This window comes from Lissotriton vulgaris, chromosome 9 (assembly GCF_964263255.1).
Source record: "Lissotriton vulgaris chromosome 9, aLisVul1.2, whole genome shotgun sequence".
Lineage (NCBI taxonomy): Eukaryota > Metazoa > Chordata > Amphibia > Caudata > Salamandridae > Lissotriton > Lissotriton vulgaris.
In genome coordinates, this window is record NC_141697.1 from 657,628,005 (window position 1) to 657,644,183 (window position 16,179).

Here is a 16,179-nt window from a genome sequence, read left to right on the forward strand (position 1 = left end):
GGCCTGGACTTCCGCCCGAGAGGGTAACCAGCTAAGAGCCCATGGGGGAGCTGTGGTGTGACTGGGCCGCCCGTCGCTAGCAGGTCTCACCATTGTTGATACCTCTGCTGCGGGGTGTGAACTGCGACCCTGGTGGTGGCGGCCCACTGGGCCCCTGCCTTTGCACTCTCCTGGCCATGGAGAATGGCATACAGAGAGGGATCGCCTCTCTGGGATCCAAGATGGACGTACTCACCTACCGGATGGACTGCATGGCGGAGAGGCTAGACAAGCAAACGGAACGGATAGATATGTCTGAACGCCGCCTCACTGAGGTGGAAGAGGCACAAACCTCCCTAGATTTGGAGCACAAACAATTGGGCAGAGTGATTCAGGTATTGCAAGATAAGACGGAGGACTTAAGAGGCCCGTTCTCGGAGATGTAACCTCCGTATTACGGGTCTCCCGGAAAATACACAGACCGGGCATATGGAGGTGTTTGTGGAAAATCTTCTAAAGAAACTCCTCGCGATACGGCCTTCTCTGAAATGTTCGTGATTGAGAGAGCACACCGATCCCTGGGCCCGAGGCCGAAACCAGGGGCGCCCCCAAGACCAATAATTGCTAAACTGCCTAATATAGGGACCGCGACACAGCGCTGAGGCTCGCAAGAGAGAAACAGCTGTTGCGCTACGAAGGGTCGGAGCTCTCATCCTTCCCGGATTTCACTGCTAAGGTGCAGGAAGCGCGGCCGCTGTTTGTGCCAATGAAGCGTCAGCTTCGTGAAATGTGCACTGACTATGCAATGCTGTACTCCGGGAAGCTGCGGGTCCACAAACAAGGGAAAGCCATGATCTTCACTGACCCTCGGGCACTCCAGAAGGCCCTTAAAGAATGGCGCAGAGAAACAAGGCACTCCCCGGATAGAGAGCAGCATGCTGAAGCAATGGAAGGCTCCCTAGACGATCAGGAGTAAACGAAGCACCAAGTGCAGAGAAGTTTAATGTGGACTACTACTGTTGGGAGTCAGGTGGGGGGTCCTTAAGAGAGGGACGACATGGTGTGTCCTGTGATTGCCTTTTGGGGGGTATTGCTTGCTGTGACTGTCCTAGACTAACTGCAAGCTGCGGGGGAAGTGGGGGTTTTAAGGGCTCAACGAGGGGCTATTTAGTAACATGATACCCGCTGGGGTGCAAACCTAGAGTTCCTGTTGCCATAATCAGGACTCATTGTTGAGCTGTGCACTGCTATGGGACTCTGTCTGGCAATTGGGTGCCACCACGAGCAAAGAATCCTGAATATTTAAGTTGTTGCTAAGACGGCAGGCTATGTGACCACCTGGGAGGATAAATAGCGCCGCCGGGACATAAGGGTTGCGGGGTGGTGGTTGGAGTTACCCGCTTCATATCTTTGTTCAGGGACGGAGGAGGGTTGAGTGGCCAGATGATATCGTTTGTCATGCTGTTTTTTCCCTTTATTGCTGGTTACCTAGGCCCGCGTGAATTCCATTTCCCTGACAAGGGTTTCATTTCGATTTTTTGTCTTTGATTCCGGGGCATGGGGTTGGAAGACAGAGGGGAACTGCAGGGGTGGGGGTAGATTGCGGCCTAGTTGGGGTTGGGCAGGCATGGGTGGGGATTGGGTGGGGGGAGGGGCGACACCTCCTTCAGGTATTGGGGATGGGAGGGGACAGTTCACAGTTTTTGAGTGAGTTTTGTGGGTTGTTTTGCACAGAAGTGACATGGCATGGAGAGATGACATACGTACAGGACACAATGAATAGACATACTCCCCCACTGTTACGCACCCATGACGCCACCAGGGGATTTTTTCGATACACTGACACTAATAACCTGGAATGTCCGGGGTCTTAATGACCATCGTAAGGTTAGGAAGATCCTGCAATACCTTTTGAGACATGGTGTTGACGTTGCCCTACTACGCACCTTCACTCCGATAGTGCTACTTTACGATACAGAGGCTTCCTGGGTAATGTCCACGCGGCGGAATTCACATCACATGCTAGGGGGGCCTCACGTGGGTTAACCCTAAAACGCTGCTGAAGTTCGCCCCACTAGAGACGGATAGGGAAGGGCAGTACACCATCATGAAATGCTGTGGGAAAGACATGGAGTTCTGCATAATGACCACCTATGGACCTAACTACGATCACCCAGCCTTTTATTCAGATCTAGCGGCCAAGGTTCTGGAGCACTATGAGGGCTATGTCCTTTGGGGGGTGATTTTAACATGACGAGACAGCCTCACATTGACAGATCAGACGGTCCTGACCGTTGCCCCTCGGCCTCTGCTAGAGCGCTAGAAGCGGTGATGACACGACTGAAATTATGTGACGTGTGGAGACACCGACACCCGACCCAGGGGGGATATACGCACTACTCCACCCCACATAACATACACACTAGGATCGATTATTGGCTGACCACCTCTCACCTCCTTCCCAAGGTGCGGGCCTGCACAATACTCCCATGCACCTACTCGGACCACACTCCCGTGCTAATAACAATTTCTGTGCCGGCAAAACGCATCCCCCCATTTGCTTGGCGCTTCCCTCCTTATTCCTTGCTAGACTACTCCTTTTAGTAGGAACTGGCTGCGTCCATCGAGATGTTTTTCGACACCAATGTGGGCACTGTTGACTCGTTCCAGACAGTCTGGCAGGCCTTTAAGCGTATATTAGGGGAGTTGCCATTTCTAAGCATGCGGGGGTGCTCAAATCTATCGTGGTTATCTGGTGCTCCTGGAGACCAAGCCTAAGGACCTGGAGGCTCGACGACAATGGTATGACAGCGAGGCCCTTACATGGGAACTTGCACAAACACTTCGAGAGTATCAAGAGGAGGCCGATTCTGAAATTAAACACTTGGTAAAGTATGCACTGCTCAATCCTATGAGGAAGGGGAACGTGCCGGATCGGTCCTAGCGCAGCTGGCTAAACAGCGTAGGAGGAAGATGCTAGTTTCGGATATGAGGTCTACCCAGACGGACAAACCGTTATCTGAAGAGCAGGTCTCGGACAGCTTCCGTGAGTATTATGCATCCCTATATGCCTCCCGAGGCCATGCCCCAGAGGAACGCATACTGGACTATCTCACCCATATTGAGTTGCCCTGGCTATCTAACTTACATAGCAAATTTCTAGTACGGCCGTTCGAGAGGGAGGAAATTGTCTGGGCTCTCTCTACGATGAGAGCCGGGAGTGCGCAGGGAAGCGATGGTCTCACTGTGACCTTTTATAAGGCATACGCTGACCTTTTAATACCTCGACTACTTACACTCTTTGAAGATATGGCAGAAACCGGAGTAATGCCGCCTACAATGCGGGAGGCGATATTGATCGCGATTCTTAAACCTGGGAAACCTCCGGGGGACAGTGTATTGTACTGTCCCCTGTCACTATTAAACGTGGATGCGGAGATATTCGCTAAAAAGATTGCATATCGTCCCAGTCCCATGGTTACTTTGTTGGTTGCCCCAGAGCAGGCGGGTTTTGTGCCCAGCTGCAATCTTACTTATAATTTGCGTACGGTGTTTGCAGCGTTTCAACATACCCGCCCGGAGATTTCTGCTGTCGCGGTTTTTCTCGACATGGAAAAGGCCTTCGACTCTATCGAGTGGCCTTTCCTGAGACAAGTTTTGAGTCGAATGGGGGTGGGGGTGCTGTTTCTCCAGCTTTTGGATACGCTATACGCCTCCCCCAAGGCTTGCATATGAGTTGGGTCACTGACCACGGCCCCCATCCGTATTAGCCATGGAACGAGGCAGGGATGCCCCCTCTCCCTCCTTTTCCATGCACTTGTGGCCGAACCTCTTGCATGCGCTTTACACGAATATCACCGGCACTGGGGTATACGGTTCCCCTCCTTCAAGCTGATTGTATCTACATACGCGGATGATACACTATTATATGTCCGAGAGCCAGAGGTGCAATTGGGCGGCTGTATTACGCGAGGTGGTCTTGTTTAGTTCCCTTTCGGGTATTCATGTGAATTGGAACAAATCTCTTATGTTACCGCTCATGCCAGCCACGAAGAGGTTTGACTCGGAATACCCGATTCAGTGGACAACTGACGCGGTGCAGTATTCAGGGATTCGTCTGCATACTGATCCGGAGGTGGTTCTCTGAGAGAACTATGGTGTGGCCGTCTCCAAACTGGAGGATGATATCAATAGGTGGATTAGTCTGCCACTGTCACTGATGGGACGAATTTCCCTCATGAAAATGATCGTCCTACCTCGTTTCCTATTCCTGTTCAGCAACATACCTATGGTGCTATCGAGCCTTTTCTTTCAGCAACTTCACTCGCTGATGATCCGTTTGGCCTGGGCCGGAAAACAGCCCAGGGTAGCGTGGAAAATTCTTATCTGTCCGTACACAGAGGGCGGCCTGAATGCCCCGGACCTGGAACTTTATTTTCGGGCCACGCAAAGCGAGCATGCCTACCACTGGATACATGGCCCAGTTTAAATTCCGCAAATACGCATAGAGTCAATTGTCGCTGATCCAGTCCCCCTACCCGCGCTGATGTCCAATCCTCGGGACCGTCGGACAGGTATCCTTGACTCGCTAAATGAAGTCACCCACGCCTGGCTTCACATGATGGATGGACAGACTTGTAACTTGCTGTATGCCCCGAAGGCCTCTCTTGCCTGGTGTTCATGGCTGGCTCCATGCAAGGACAGGGGGGTGCTGACAGCGCTGAGCACATTGAATATAACCCAAATGGGAGTCTATTTTCGGACGGTACTGCACGCACCTGGGAGGAGATAGAGACGGATAATGTTTCTTATTCCCTTCTATCTCGCTTTCAGGTCCACAGGGTATGACACACGCTTAAAGACTTACTGGGGGAGGACATGGCGGAACCCCCGGTGGTTACGTTATTCGACTATGTCATCAATGCCAAGTCCCCTACCATAATGATAACTAATTTGTATCGCATCGCTCTCTCAGAGAGTACAGCGGAATACACTAACCCCCGCCTGGCATGGCAGAACTATCTAGCTGTAGACCTACCGGATGAGACTTGGCAATACTGCTGCTCTAATACGAAAAGAATATCGCTTAATGGTCGCCATAGTTTGATACACTTCAAGTTTTTAAATAGGGTTTACTATACTTCGGAACGGCTCTATAGATATGGACTGCAAGAAATACAGGGCACAGCTGGCGGATTTCATCCATGTGGCATGGTCATGTCCAGACACTTCTGGTGCAAAGTATACGAAGAGGTGAACAGGGTCACAGAACTTACACTACTCCCAAATCCCTTGCTGGCCATATTGGGCTACTCTAAGCCCCTAAGGAAAGAACACAGACGACTGGTAGACATGGCTTTTCTCGTCACCAAGAGACGCTTAGCACTCTCTTGGATGGGCGGCCCGATGCCAACACTCTCTCAATGGACTAACGAGATGAAATATTGCTGCACGCAAACTGAATTATATAATGACCTATTGCCCCCCGTAACAGACCCAATAACTTCTGGTCTAAGTTTCTAGAAAAGGCCCACACAGGACATTCCAGACGAGGAAGAGGCAGAAGTAAATACGGGGGCGGAAGGGTTGAATGGGGATTCGCCCCATATGCTAGAGGGATGATAGGTTAATATATAGGACTGCTTACAGGAAACCAGGACAGTGACGGGTATCTGGAATGTTATGCCCTTGGTGGGCCTTCAGTTGTTATGCAAAGTGTGCCTGTATTAATATTGTGTGCATCTATAGATATTTTTTTCAGATTTACTGTCACTCTTACCGATTGGTGTTTGTACATCCCAAAGTCATAGATTGATGCCATTGTCTTTTGTGCTTGTCACTTTCTGAAATGCTAATAAACATATTAATAAAAAATAAAAAAAATCTTATGGCTGACCTAGCAATTCTTCTGTGGCTGTATTTTTAGTATCTATATTTTTTTAGCTCATTATAATGATTTTATATTCTTTATATTTTTTTGGTTCTCTCTTTTTCATCACTTCTAGATGTAACTAACATATTAGTTATGTTTCTTTTTATTACCCAATTGTAATGCTTTTAATTAATTGTGCAAGTAAAGCTAAATCTAAATCTGAGGGTTTCGTTTTCTGAGCTTTTGAACAATAAGACAAGATCTGATATATTGTTTGAACATCCCACAAAAAGGTATCAGCAAATGTTGTGTGGAATGTCTGGTGATGGCCATCATCACCAACTTCCACTTTCCCTAATCACTTGTGAAGAGCGCATCCCTCCAACAGAACTTTGTGAAAATCTCTCCAGGGAACATTGTGATGGATATCATTAACATCACTGTGAAATCTTGACACACTCCAGACCAGGTGTCTCCAGCCAGTAGCTTGTGAGCTACTGTAGCTCTCCTGCTACCTTGGTTTAGCTCACCTTTGTGCAGCCCAGCGTATTAAATTAGAAAGCTTTTGCTTGGTTGAAATAATATACATATAAAAAATAAAATAGCGATTATACAACGATAAGAACATTAGTACCTCTCAATGCGTTTCATTGACCATAAATAGCTCTCAGTACAGAAAAGGTTGAAGACCCCTGATCCAGACAGTAAAAATGTTCCTCATTTAATGTGGGTACTCTTTGTTCTGTCTAAAGAAGTAGATTTGTTTTTTTTATAGTTGCCTTCGTTCGAAGTTTCAAGTAGTTAATCCAGTTTGGGGAGTGTTAGACTCAATATAATGCCTTGATGTTACTTTCCTACAAATTAAAACTGACATTTCTTTTGTTGCATTTTTAGCTGAATTCATTAAAAGATGAACAAAGAAAATTAAAAAATGCTGTAAGTATAGTCAGTGTCGTAACGTAAAATGATGTGGTGCCTCCTGTGTAATGTGATGAGAAGCTGCTGAGACTTCCATATCTCACAGAAATGCAAAGCTCTTACCTTGAATGGCCCCCCACTGGAGTTTGGGGCACACCTGGAAGTGCAAGGGCTGGAGGGACATGTGCTGTGCCCCTAAGTACAGTGGTGCCTTCAAGAACAATAAAATTTAGACTTCTTTTTGCTGCTAGTTTACTTAATCATAGCTTTGTGACCCTGTTTTGTGTTATTCTCAGGTGGCACAACAAATAGGTTTGCTGCTCCTTTTATTTATTGTGATATTTACTCCAAATCCAGTCTTCCCCTTCACAATCATTCCTGTATTCCCATTGACAGGCTAAAGTTGCTCCTACCCTCCCAACAGAGAAATCTCCATATTTCTTCTTGCTACAGTGTAAAGCTAGCCTTTGCCTGGCACATTCCTTCTATGTACCCCATGGGCGGACTCCAGCACTGTAACAAGGAAGAATTGTAGTTAATATTCATATTAATTAATAAGGCTGTTACCACAGTGTCCTTTCTCCATCACATACCTTAGTTGATGAGGAGATGACAAAGCAGTTTGGGAATTTAATCTGCAACATAGCAGGAGGGAATAAGAAACATCTATAGAGATGCATGCTGCAACAGTATATGCATATATTGGACAGAACAGAGAAATCTTATCCGGCAGCAGTAGCATTGATGGAGGAAAGCCTAATAAATGGCCCATATGGCTGAAACTCAAATGTCTCTATGGGAAATTCTTCCTAGGAGGCCACCATGCTGTGAAAAACAAAGCTTTGCACTTCAGCTGGCAAAACAGCACCAGGTCTCCAGGTCAATATTATGGCACACTGTATCCAATGGCCGCAGATATCACTGAAACTGAATGTAAACAACTTTTGGCCAAATCCTACAGAGGAGATGTTTTCATGATTCAAACACATTCAATCAGTAGTGTTATATGCCGGGGTTAAGCCCAAGTAGCGAAGCTGTATATTTTCTTACATTGTCCTAATTTTGCACAGTAACATTTCTGTCTTTGACTTTTTGCACATATTCTTGTGTGTGACAATGTTGAATTAGTTTCTCTGAAACTACTTCTATTTACACATCTAGCTTTACATAATATTATCACGATGCCTCGAACACCATGTACAAGGCCTTGTTATACAAAATGTACAAATGTCATTCTATCTTCATCCACAGGGCGACAGGGCAATTTACATAGCCATAACATTGCTAATCTATGCACATGTTACAAGGATACTTTCTATTATAAATATTGAGCATCCCAAAAGATTAGCAGACAAAGCACTTCATCTGACACTAAGGGTCCATGCATGATAAGACTTCACCAGGCAGCTGTCTGACATCTCATGAGGGGTATCCAGTTTAACACTAAGATGGGGTCCTACATTCTCACCCGCCAGGTAATGGGGTTGGATCGTCCCTTGGGGGCAATTGTGGCTTCACACCTACACATACTCTAGGTGCACACCTACACACACTCTAGGTGCATGTAGAGAAGGGTTTGCATAGTAGGAATACGCCTGATTACTGTCTTGTATTATATGCCTTCATATATACACATTGTTTTAGCACCACATTTAAGCTGTATCTACTATGTACTCTTTTGGTGCTTGTAATCACTTTCATCTGATTCTGTCTACTGATTATCGCAGCACGTGTATTTTATACAAGAATAACGTTAGTTCAATAAATATATTGAAAACGTCCCACTGTGTATCTCTATATTTCACAGAGGAAAAGTAAGCACGAGTGACTGAGCGGAAGGTTCTGATCTGTTACCGCGGGCATCAGGGTTGTCATGTTCAATGGTTACCAGAAACTATTTGCTCCCTAGTAAGGTTAGGGGGGGCTTATGGTGGTACTTTGAGTTAGCTGATCTCTAGGCCAACATATCCTGCGGGGTTGTCCGGAATCAGTTTGGGTACTTCACTCATAGTTTATGTTGCCCAAAAAACGCACAGATCTCATGAATTAGTAGGAACTACACAACAATAGAGCCTCCATCTAGAGCTGCATGAAGAGCAGAGGTAAAATGTGACAGAAGGAATGCCATTTTCACTTGATCCACGTGTCTGTTCTCCCTCTTCAAGCAATGATAGTGTTAGTTTCTGTTGGAAATCCACCTGAAAGGTTATGGTGAAGAGTAAGCATGGGCGGAAAATCTGTTCCGCTTGCAGATTTTGTGGATTTTCGGTAAATTCGCAATCCGCGAACTCTCGCGAATTTACCGAAAATCCGCAAATTCGCACGCAGCGGAGTTGTTTGCTTGGTGATACAATATTGCGGCGTGCGGCGTTCACTTACCGTCATTCAGCGTTTGCCGAGTTGTTTTTCTCGATATTTTGCAAGTGCTGCGCCATTTTGGATCTTGCTGCGGGATCCCGCGTGAGTTTGGCGACGCATCGCGAGAGTTCGCATTTGAGAACATGTAGATGCGGTGGGCAGCAGCAATCTTGCACTCGCGAAATTACAAAATTTGCAATTCTGCACAAGAAATCCACCAGCAAGCAGCATAAACCTTCTGAAAATGATGATTTTTATCAGAATAACTCCTCAGGTTGACATTTGCCTGCACTTTTTTTTGCAAGGAGTCCATTTTGGGGGGGGGGGGGAGGAAGGAAGTGCCCCACAGAAAATCAAGTTTTGCAAAACTGAAAGCACTCAGCAGGTGAGGTGCAAAAGTTCAAACTCATCATTAGTAACCATTCCCTGTAGTGCTTCCTGAGGGGCCCCTCCAGAGTTCAGTTGCCTACTTGCAACTATTCTATGACCATGCTCTGACCCTCACAGCAGGCTCATAGAATAGCTACAAGTAGGCCACAAAGGTCCTGGGGAAAAAATTGCACTGCAACAGAAAGCAAATTACAGATAAGGAAGCAGGTGCCAGACAGGAAATTTAAATTCAGTGACACATTAATCAACCCCAAATTAATTCATGTCAGTTGAAGCAGGGCAGGTGTGCTTGCTTTCCCCCCCCATAATCTACAGTAATGAACCAGAAATTAATTCATGTCAGTTGAAGCAGGGCAGGTGTGCTTGCTTTCCCCCCCATAATCTACAGTGATGAATCAGAGGATGGCAGTGATGTACCAGAGGGTGGCATGGGTGAACCAGAGGGTGGCAGTGGTGAAACAGAGGGTGCTGTGAACCTGTGATGATGAACCAGACGTAGAAACAACAACGTCGCGACCGTTGGGAGCCGACAAGTAAGTTCGCAATTGCGAACTGGTACAAAACCCTCGCAAACTGGCAGAAACCCTTGCAAACACAAAAAAATCCACGAATTCGCGAAAGTTCGCGGATTTTGCGGATTGCGAATTCGCAAATTCACGAACGCCAGTGTGAGACTGTGGGCTGGGCGGACCGGAATAACAAGCGGGGAGGCCGGATGTAGTGCGCTATGGTCAAGGATTTATTGATGGAAAGTATACACAAAGTCCGGAATAAAGAGTTTGCAGTGAGGAATAATCCGCAGGGAAGCTCCCAGCCGGGAGGATCTGGATGGTAGGTAGGTATCCGGTCTGTGGTCCGCTGCGGGGCTGTGGTCGTCAGGTTACGGCCGGTCGATGGGTCTCCTCGGAGATAAGTAAGAGAGAGTACAGGGGTTAGTCCCGTCCAGTAAGGACTACTGAGTACTACCACCGTCACCGGGAAGTGAATGGCCAGGTAATGAACGTGGGGAAGGAGGGGAGGGTAGGTAGGGATAAGAGCAATCGGCAAGCAGGAGGGGTTTGTGATGGGAGGTGTCCGGGATAAGTGTGGGGACTATAAGTACAGTGCTCGTGAGACTTCTCCTAAGTACTAAGGCTGGTGCAGGGTGCTCGTGGGGGCTCTATATACAAGATCTTACAGTTAGGTACAATATTTACACTAGGGAAACACGGAGAAGGATAGAGTGTACTCACGTGCCCCGCCGTAACTCTCATCCGAGTTACGGCCGCTCTCCCGCCACCTCCGGAGGTCGCCACCAATCCTCCGTCCACAGGTCTTCTTCCTCGTTCTCTTCTCCGATCTCCGCCTCCTCTCCGGTCTCCTCCTTCCTTCCGCTCTCCGTCGGGGGTTCCGCGCCGTTCGCTGTCTCCTGCCACGAGTCCGCTGGGCTGAACACTGTTTCCTCGCTCCTGCCGTCTTTTCTAGGGTCTCGGCTGATTGCAGTGGACGTACTTCCGGTTCCGGTCAGTTCGGGTTCCGGGTCGCCGGCGGGAGTTCTGCTTCCGGTATCCTGTTCTGGTTCCGGGTCTTCGGGGGTATGCGGATCCTGTGGGCGAAGAGAGGGAGTCCAATGACCAAGGGACGACGTTCCTCCCGGTGTGGGGGTGTGGCCTCCCCGCCTACTCTGCTCTTCCGACGAGGTAGGGATCCCGGATCTTTCACATCCCCTTTCCCTAGCTGTCCTACTAGTAGGGTTGGAAGTAGTTGGAAAACGTGAGAGGTAATCTGCATTGCCCTGGTCTAGTCCTTTTCGGTGTAGTGTCCTGAACCGAAAGGGTTGCAGAGAAAGGAACCACCTAAGTACCCGGTCGTTGTGGCCCCGGTTACGGGCCATCCATTCCAGCGGGGCATGATCCGTATACAAGAGGAACTCCCGGCCCTCCAGATAATACCGGAGACTGTCCACAGCCCATTTAATCGCTAGAGCCTCTTTTTCTACGACCGCATAGTTTTGCTCCCGTGGGAAGAGCTTTCGGCTGAGGTACAGTATTGGTTTTTCGACCCCTCTTTCATCTTGTTGGGACAGGACGGCCCCCAAACCCTGATCGGAGGCGTCTGTCTGCAGGATAAAGGGACGGGAATAGTCAGGACTGACTAACACGGGTTCGGACAACAGGGACTGTTTAAGGAGGTCGAAGGCTTTCAGTAGTTGGGGAGAGGGTTGTTGTAACTTCTCTTCGGTTCTGGAGGTTTTTCTCAATAGGTCGGTCAAGGGGGCGGCCATTTGGGAAAAGTTGGGAATAAACCTCCTGTAATACCCCAGCAACCCGAGGAAGGCTCGGAGTTCTCTCTTGGTATGAGGGAAGGGTATGGAGTGAATAGCCTGAATTTTATTGTTTTGAGGGCGAATGACCCCCTCCCCCAATAGATACCCCAGATACTTCACACTTTGTGCCGCCAAGGTGGTTTTGGCGGGGTTGATGGTAAAGCCGTGTTTACCAAGGGATTGTACTACGGCCTGCAAATGTTGTAGGTGTTGTTCCCAGCTGTCACTATGAATGACTATGTCATCTAGGTATGCCCCGGCATAGCTGGTATGGGGTCGTAAGACCAGGTTCATGGCCCTTTGGAATGTGGCCGGGGCCCCATGGAGCCCGAAGGGCATTACTCTGAACTGGGACAAACCCTCAGGGGTTGAGAAGGCCGTTTTCGGTCTGTCCTCAGCTTTTAAAGGGATCTGCCAGTACCCTTTGCACAAGTCTAGGGTACTGATATACTTAGCTTTGCCGATACGCTCTACCATCTCGTCTACTCGAGGAAGGGGGTATGAATCAAAGGCAGAGATCTTATTCACCTCCCTGAAGTCTATACAAAAACGAGTAGAACCATCGGGTTTGGGGACGAGGACGATTGGGGAATTCCAACTGCTGCAGGACGGTTCGATTATACCCATCCTCAACATCTGGGTCGTTTCATCCTTTATGACCGCCCTTCGCGCTTCAGGGATCCGGTAGGGTCTCTGTCGTACCGTTTTCCCTGCTTCGGTGTGAATGGCGTGTTCCACAATGGTGGAGTGCCCAGGCATGGAGGAAAATACTGCTTGTACAGAGGACAAGACCTGTCTAAGGTTCTGTTTGTTCTTTTCCGGGAGTTCTGGATCGATACAGCTCTCAAAGGGGAGAGAGTGAGTGGTTGTCATTACAGGGAGGGGCCCCACCCATTTCTTTAACAGATTAACATGGTATATTTGGGTGACCCCTCTGGTGGCATCGATATCGAGCTCGTAGGTAACGGGAGTCACCTGTCTTATGATAGGAAAGGGGCCCTGCCATTGTCCCAACAGTTTATGGTCAAAGGAGGGTAGAAGCAATAATACCAGGTCTCCAGGGTTAAATGAACGGGCCTTGGTTCCCTTGTTGTATTGTTGTGTCTGAGAGACCTGAGCGGCTACCATATTTTGTCTCACTATTTCTCAGATTTGGGTTAAATGTGTTCGAAGGTTATCCACATATTCCGGGAGGGGCCGGGTTCGGTCGGGCTCAGCTTCCCAGGCCTCGCGGGCCATGTCTAATATGTCCTGGGGGCTCGGCCATACAACAATTCATAGGGGGAATACCCGGTGCTACTTTGCACCTTGCAACGGATCGCGAAAAGTGCCAGAGGAAGCATCTCCTCCCACTTTTTGCTCTCCAGGCCTAGCAGTTTCTTTAGTGTGGTTTTTAGGGTGGCGTTATAGCGCTCTACCAACCCATCTGTCTGTGGGTGATACGCCGAGGTTCGTATCTGTTTAATACCCAGATGTGCACAGACTTGACGCATGAGGGAGGACACAAAAGGCGTACCCTGATCTGTTAAGATCTCCCTAGGAAGCCCTACTCTACTAAAGATGGAGATAAGGGCCTTGGCGATGTTTTGGGTAGTGGGCTGTTTCAACGGGACAGCCTCCGGGAACCGGGTGGCATAATCTACCAATACCAGGGCGTATCTGCACCCCGTCCTGGAGGGCAACAGGGGTCCTATCAGGTCCATCCCAACTCGGGAGAAAGGCACATCAATAAGGGGAAGGGGCTGGAGCGGGACTCGAGGGGGCCGATACCGGCTGTTTTTCTGGCAGACCGGGCACTCCCTACAGTATTGCTTTATTTGACCGTGTACGCCCGGCCAGTAGAATTTTTCAAGGATAGTTTGGCCAGTCTTTTCGTCGCTGAAGTGACCTCCCAGCAAGTGACTGTGGGCCAGATAGAGGACTTTGTCCCGAAACAACCCTGGGATAACTAACTGTGCTGGTAGCTGGGGGCCGCCTTTTCTGTAGAGGAGACCATTCTTTCGAAAGAAATAAGGACCTACTTGCAGTGGATCCTCATTATCCAGGGCGCGATTCCAGGCTTCCTGCAGTACGGGGTCTTCTTGCTGGGTGGCTCGGAATTCGCGGTCCGTTTCCCAGGGATGAGCCTCGATCTGAGCAGGATAAGCGCCAGTAAAGGTCCTTTTCTCCCTCTTCTTTTGCTTCTTGGTCTTTCCCGGTTTTGAGGGTGATTCGGCTGAAGGGGAATTCTGGGGAAACGGGGCCTCTGCCCACCACCTCTTTAGGGAGTCCGTAGTGTCTTTCAGGAGGTGGGGAAGACCACTATAGTCGCTTCCTAGTATGACTTGCTCCGGAAGGTTAGGAACTAAACCGACGGTTAACATCCTACCCCCGTCTGACTGTTGTTGTACCCTCACTTGAGCCGTCGGGTAACTTCGAGTGTCTCCATGGACACATTTGATTGCTACTGTTCCAGTTAGTGGTCCAACAGGATGGGGTAGTTCCTGGGGTCGGAGGACGCTATGTCTACATCCCGTGTCGGCCAATGCCATCATCCGGTGTCCCTCGATTCTCACTGGACATCGGAACGGCGGAGGGGTAACTTCATTGGTAAGACATACATAATTTCGGACCATCCCTATGTCCATTGGTTCCTCTTTTTGGGGACACACCCGAGCTATGTGGCCATACCCTCCGCAGTGATAGCACTGAGGACCAGGTGGGTTAGGTCGAGGCATGACTGGGTAGGGTATCAGGGGAGTAGGATCTGGTCTTCTGGCCGCAGGAGGGGGTCTTTGGGGACGAGCGTGGCTTCCATGTGGAATCCGTGGATATGGTTCCTCTCGGACCCGTTGTGACTCTTGGGCTCTGCTATAAGCACTGGCTATCTCCACAGCACTGTCCAGGGTCAGGCGGGCGTGTTGTCTCACCCATTTTTGGGTGGCCGGATGTAGAGAGGCCAGATACTGTTCTAGATATATTTTTGAGAGAATCTGGTCTTTGGTGGCTGTGGCGGGTTTCAACCACCTGTTTGCCAGGTCCTGTATCCGGAATGAGAGAGCCCGTGGCGTTTCTTGGGGTCTCTCTTTGGCCTGTCTCAGACGTACCCTGTATGTTTCGTCATCTATTCCCAGCCTCTCGAGAATACACGTTTATATGTCCTGGTAGGGAGACTGGCCCTGGATATTGGCCTGCTGATACGCTGCCTGCAGTTCACCAGTCAAGAGAGGACCTAAATAGTGGCCCCAGCGATCCTCAGGCCATGCTGCTGCTTGAGCCAGGCGCTCGAAATTAGTAAAGAAATAATCGGGGTCTTCACCCGAGACATATTTTTGGAGAACTACTGAGGGTAAAGAGGTTGTGGGTCTTGGTTGCCCCATGGCTGTAGTCAGTTTTTCGAGGGCTTGATCCTGAGCGGTCCCCTGTCCCTTAAGGACGTCATGGAGTTGACCACGATCATCTTCGGCAGTTTTCAGGAAGCGTTCCATCATCTTGCCAAGCTGCTCTTGGCTCTCTGCTAGCTGTTTGACGGCGGCCTCCATGCTTCCGGCTGATCCCACTTCTGACACCACCTGTGAGACTGTGGGCTGGGCGGACCGGAATAACAAGCGGGGAGGCCGGATGTAGTGCGCTATGGTCAAGGATTTATTGATGGAAAGTATACACAAAGTCCGGAATAAAGAGTTTGCAGTGAGGAATAATCGGCAGGGAAGCTCCCAGCCGGGAGGATCTGGATGGTAGGTAGGTATCCGGTCTGTGGTCCGCTGCGGGGCTGTGGTCGTCAGGTTACGGCCGGTCGATGGGTCTCCTCGGAGATAAGTAAGAGAGAGTACAGGGGTTAGTCCCGTCCAGTGAGGACTACTGAGTACTACCACCGTCACCGGGAAGTGAATGGCCAGGTAATGAACGTGGGGAAGGAGGGGAGGGTAGGTAGGGATAAGAGCAATCGGCAAGCAGGAGGGGTTTGTGATGGGAGGTGTCCGGGATAAGTGTGGGGACTATAAGTACAGTGCTCGTGAGACTTCTCCTAAGTACTAAGGCTGGTGCAGGGTGCTCGTGGGGGCTCTATATACAAGATCTTACAGTTAGGTACAATATTTACACTAGGGAAACACGGAGAAGGATAGAGTGTACTCACGTGCCCCGCCGTAACTCTCATCCGAGTTACGGCCGCTCTCCCGCCACCTCCGGAGGTCGCCACCAATCCTCCGTCCACAGGTCTTCTTCCTCGTTCTCTTCTCCGATCTCCGCCTCCTCTCCGATCTCCTCCTTCCTTCCGCTCTCTGTCGGGGGTTCCGCGCCGTTCGCTGTCTCCTGCCACGAGTCCGCTGGGCTGAACACTGTTTCCTCGCTCCTGCCGTCTTTTCTAGGGTCTCGG

At 49.4% G+C, this 16,179-nt stretch overlaps 1 protein-coding gene across 1 annotated transcript in view; it reads left to right on the forward strand.

Moving 5' to 3' along the window:
* Positions 1 to 16,179, forward strand: part of LOC147692058 (uncharacterized) — a 222,456-nt gene that overhangs the window by 114,222 nt on the left and 92,055 nt on the right. Inside the window, exon 6 of the mRNA XM_086936729.1 lies at positions 6,746 to 6,787. Coding sequence (XP_086792855.1) covers positions 6,746 to 6,787 — 42 coding nt within the window. The remainder of the gene's footprint in view (positions 1 to 6,745; positions 6,788 to 16,179) is intronic.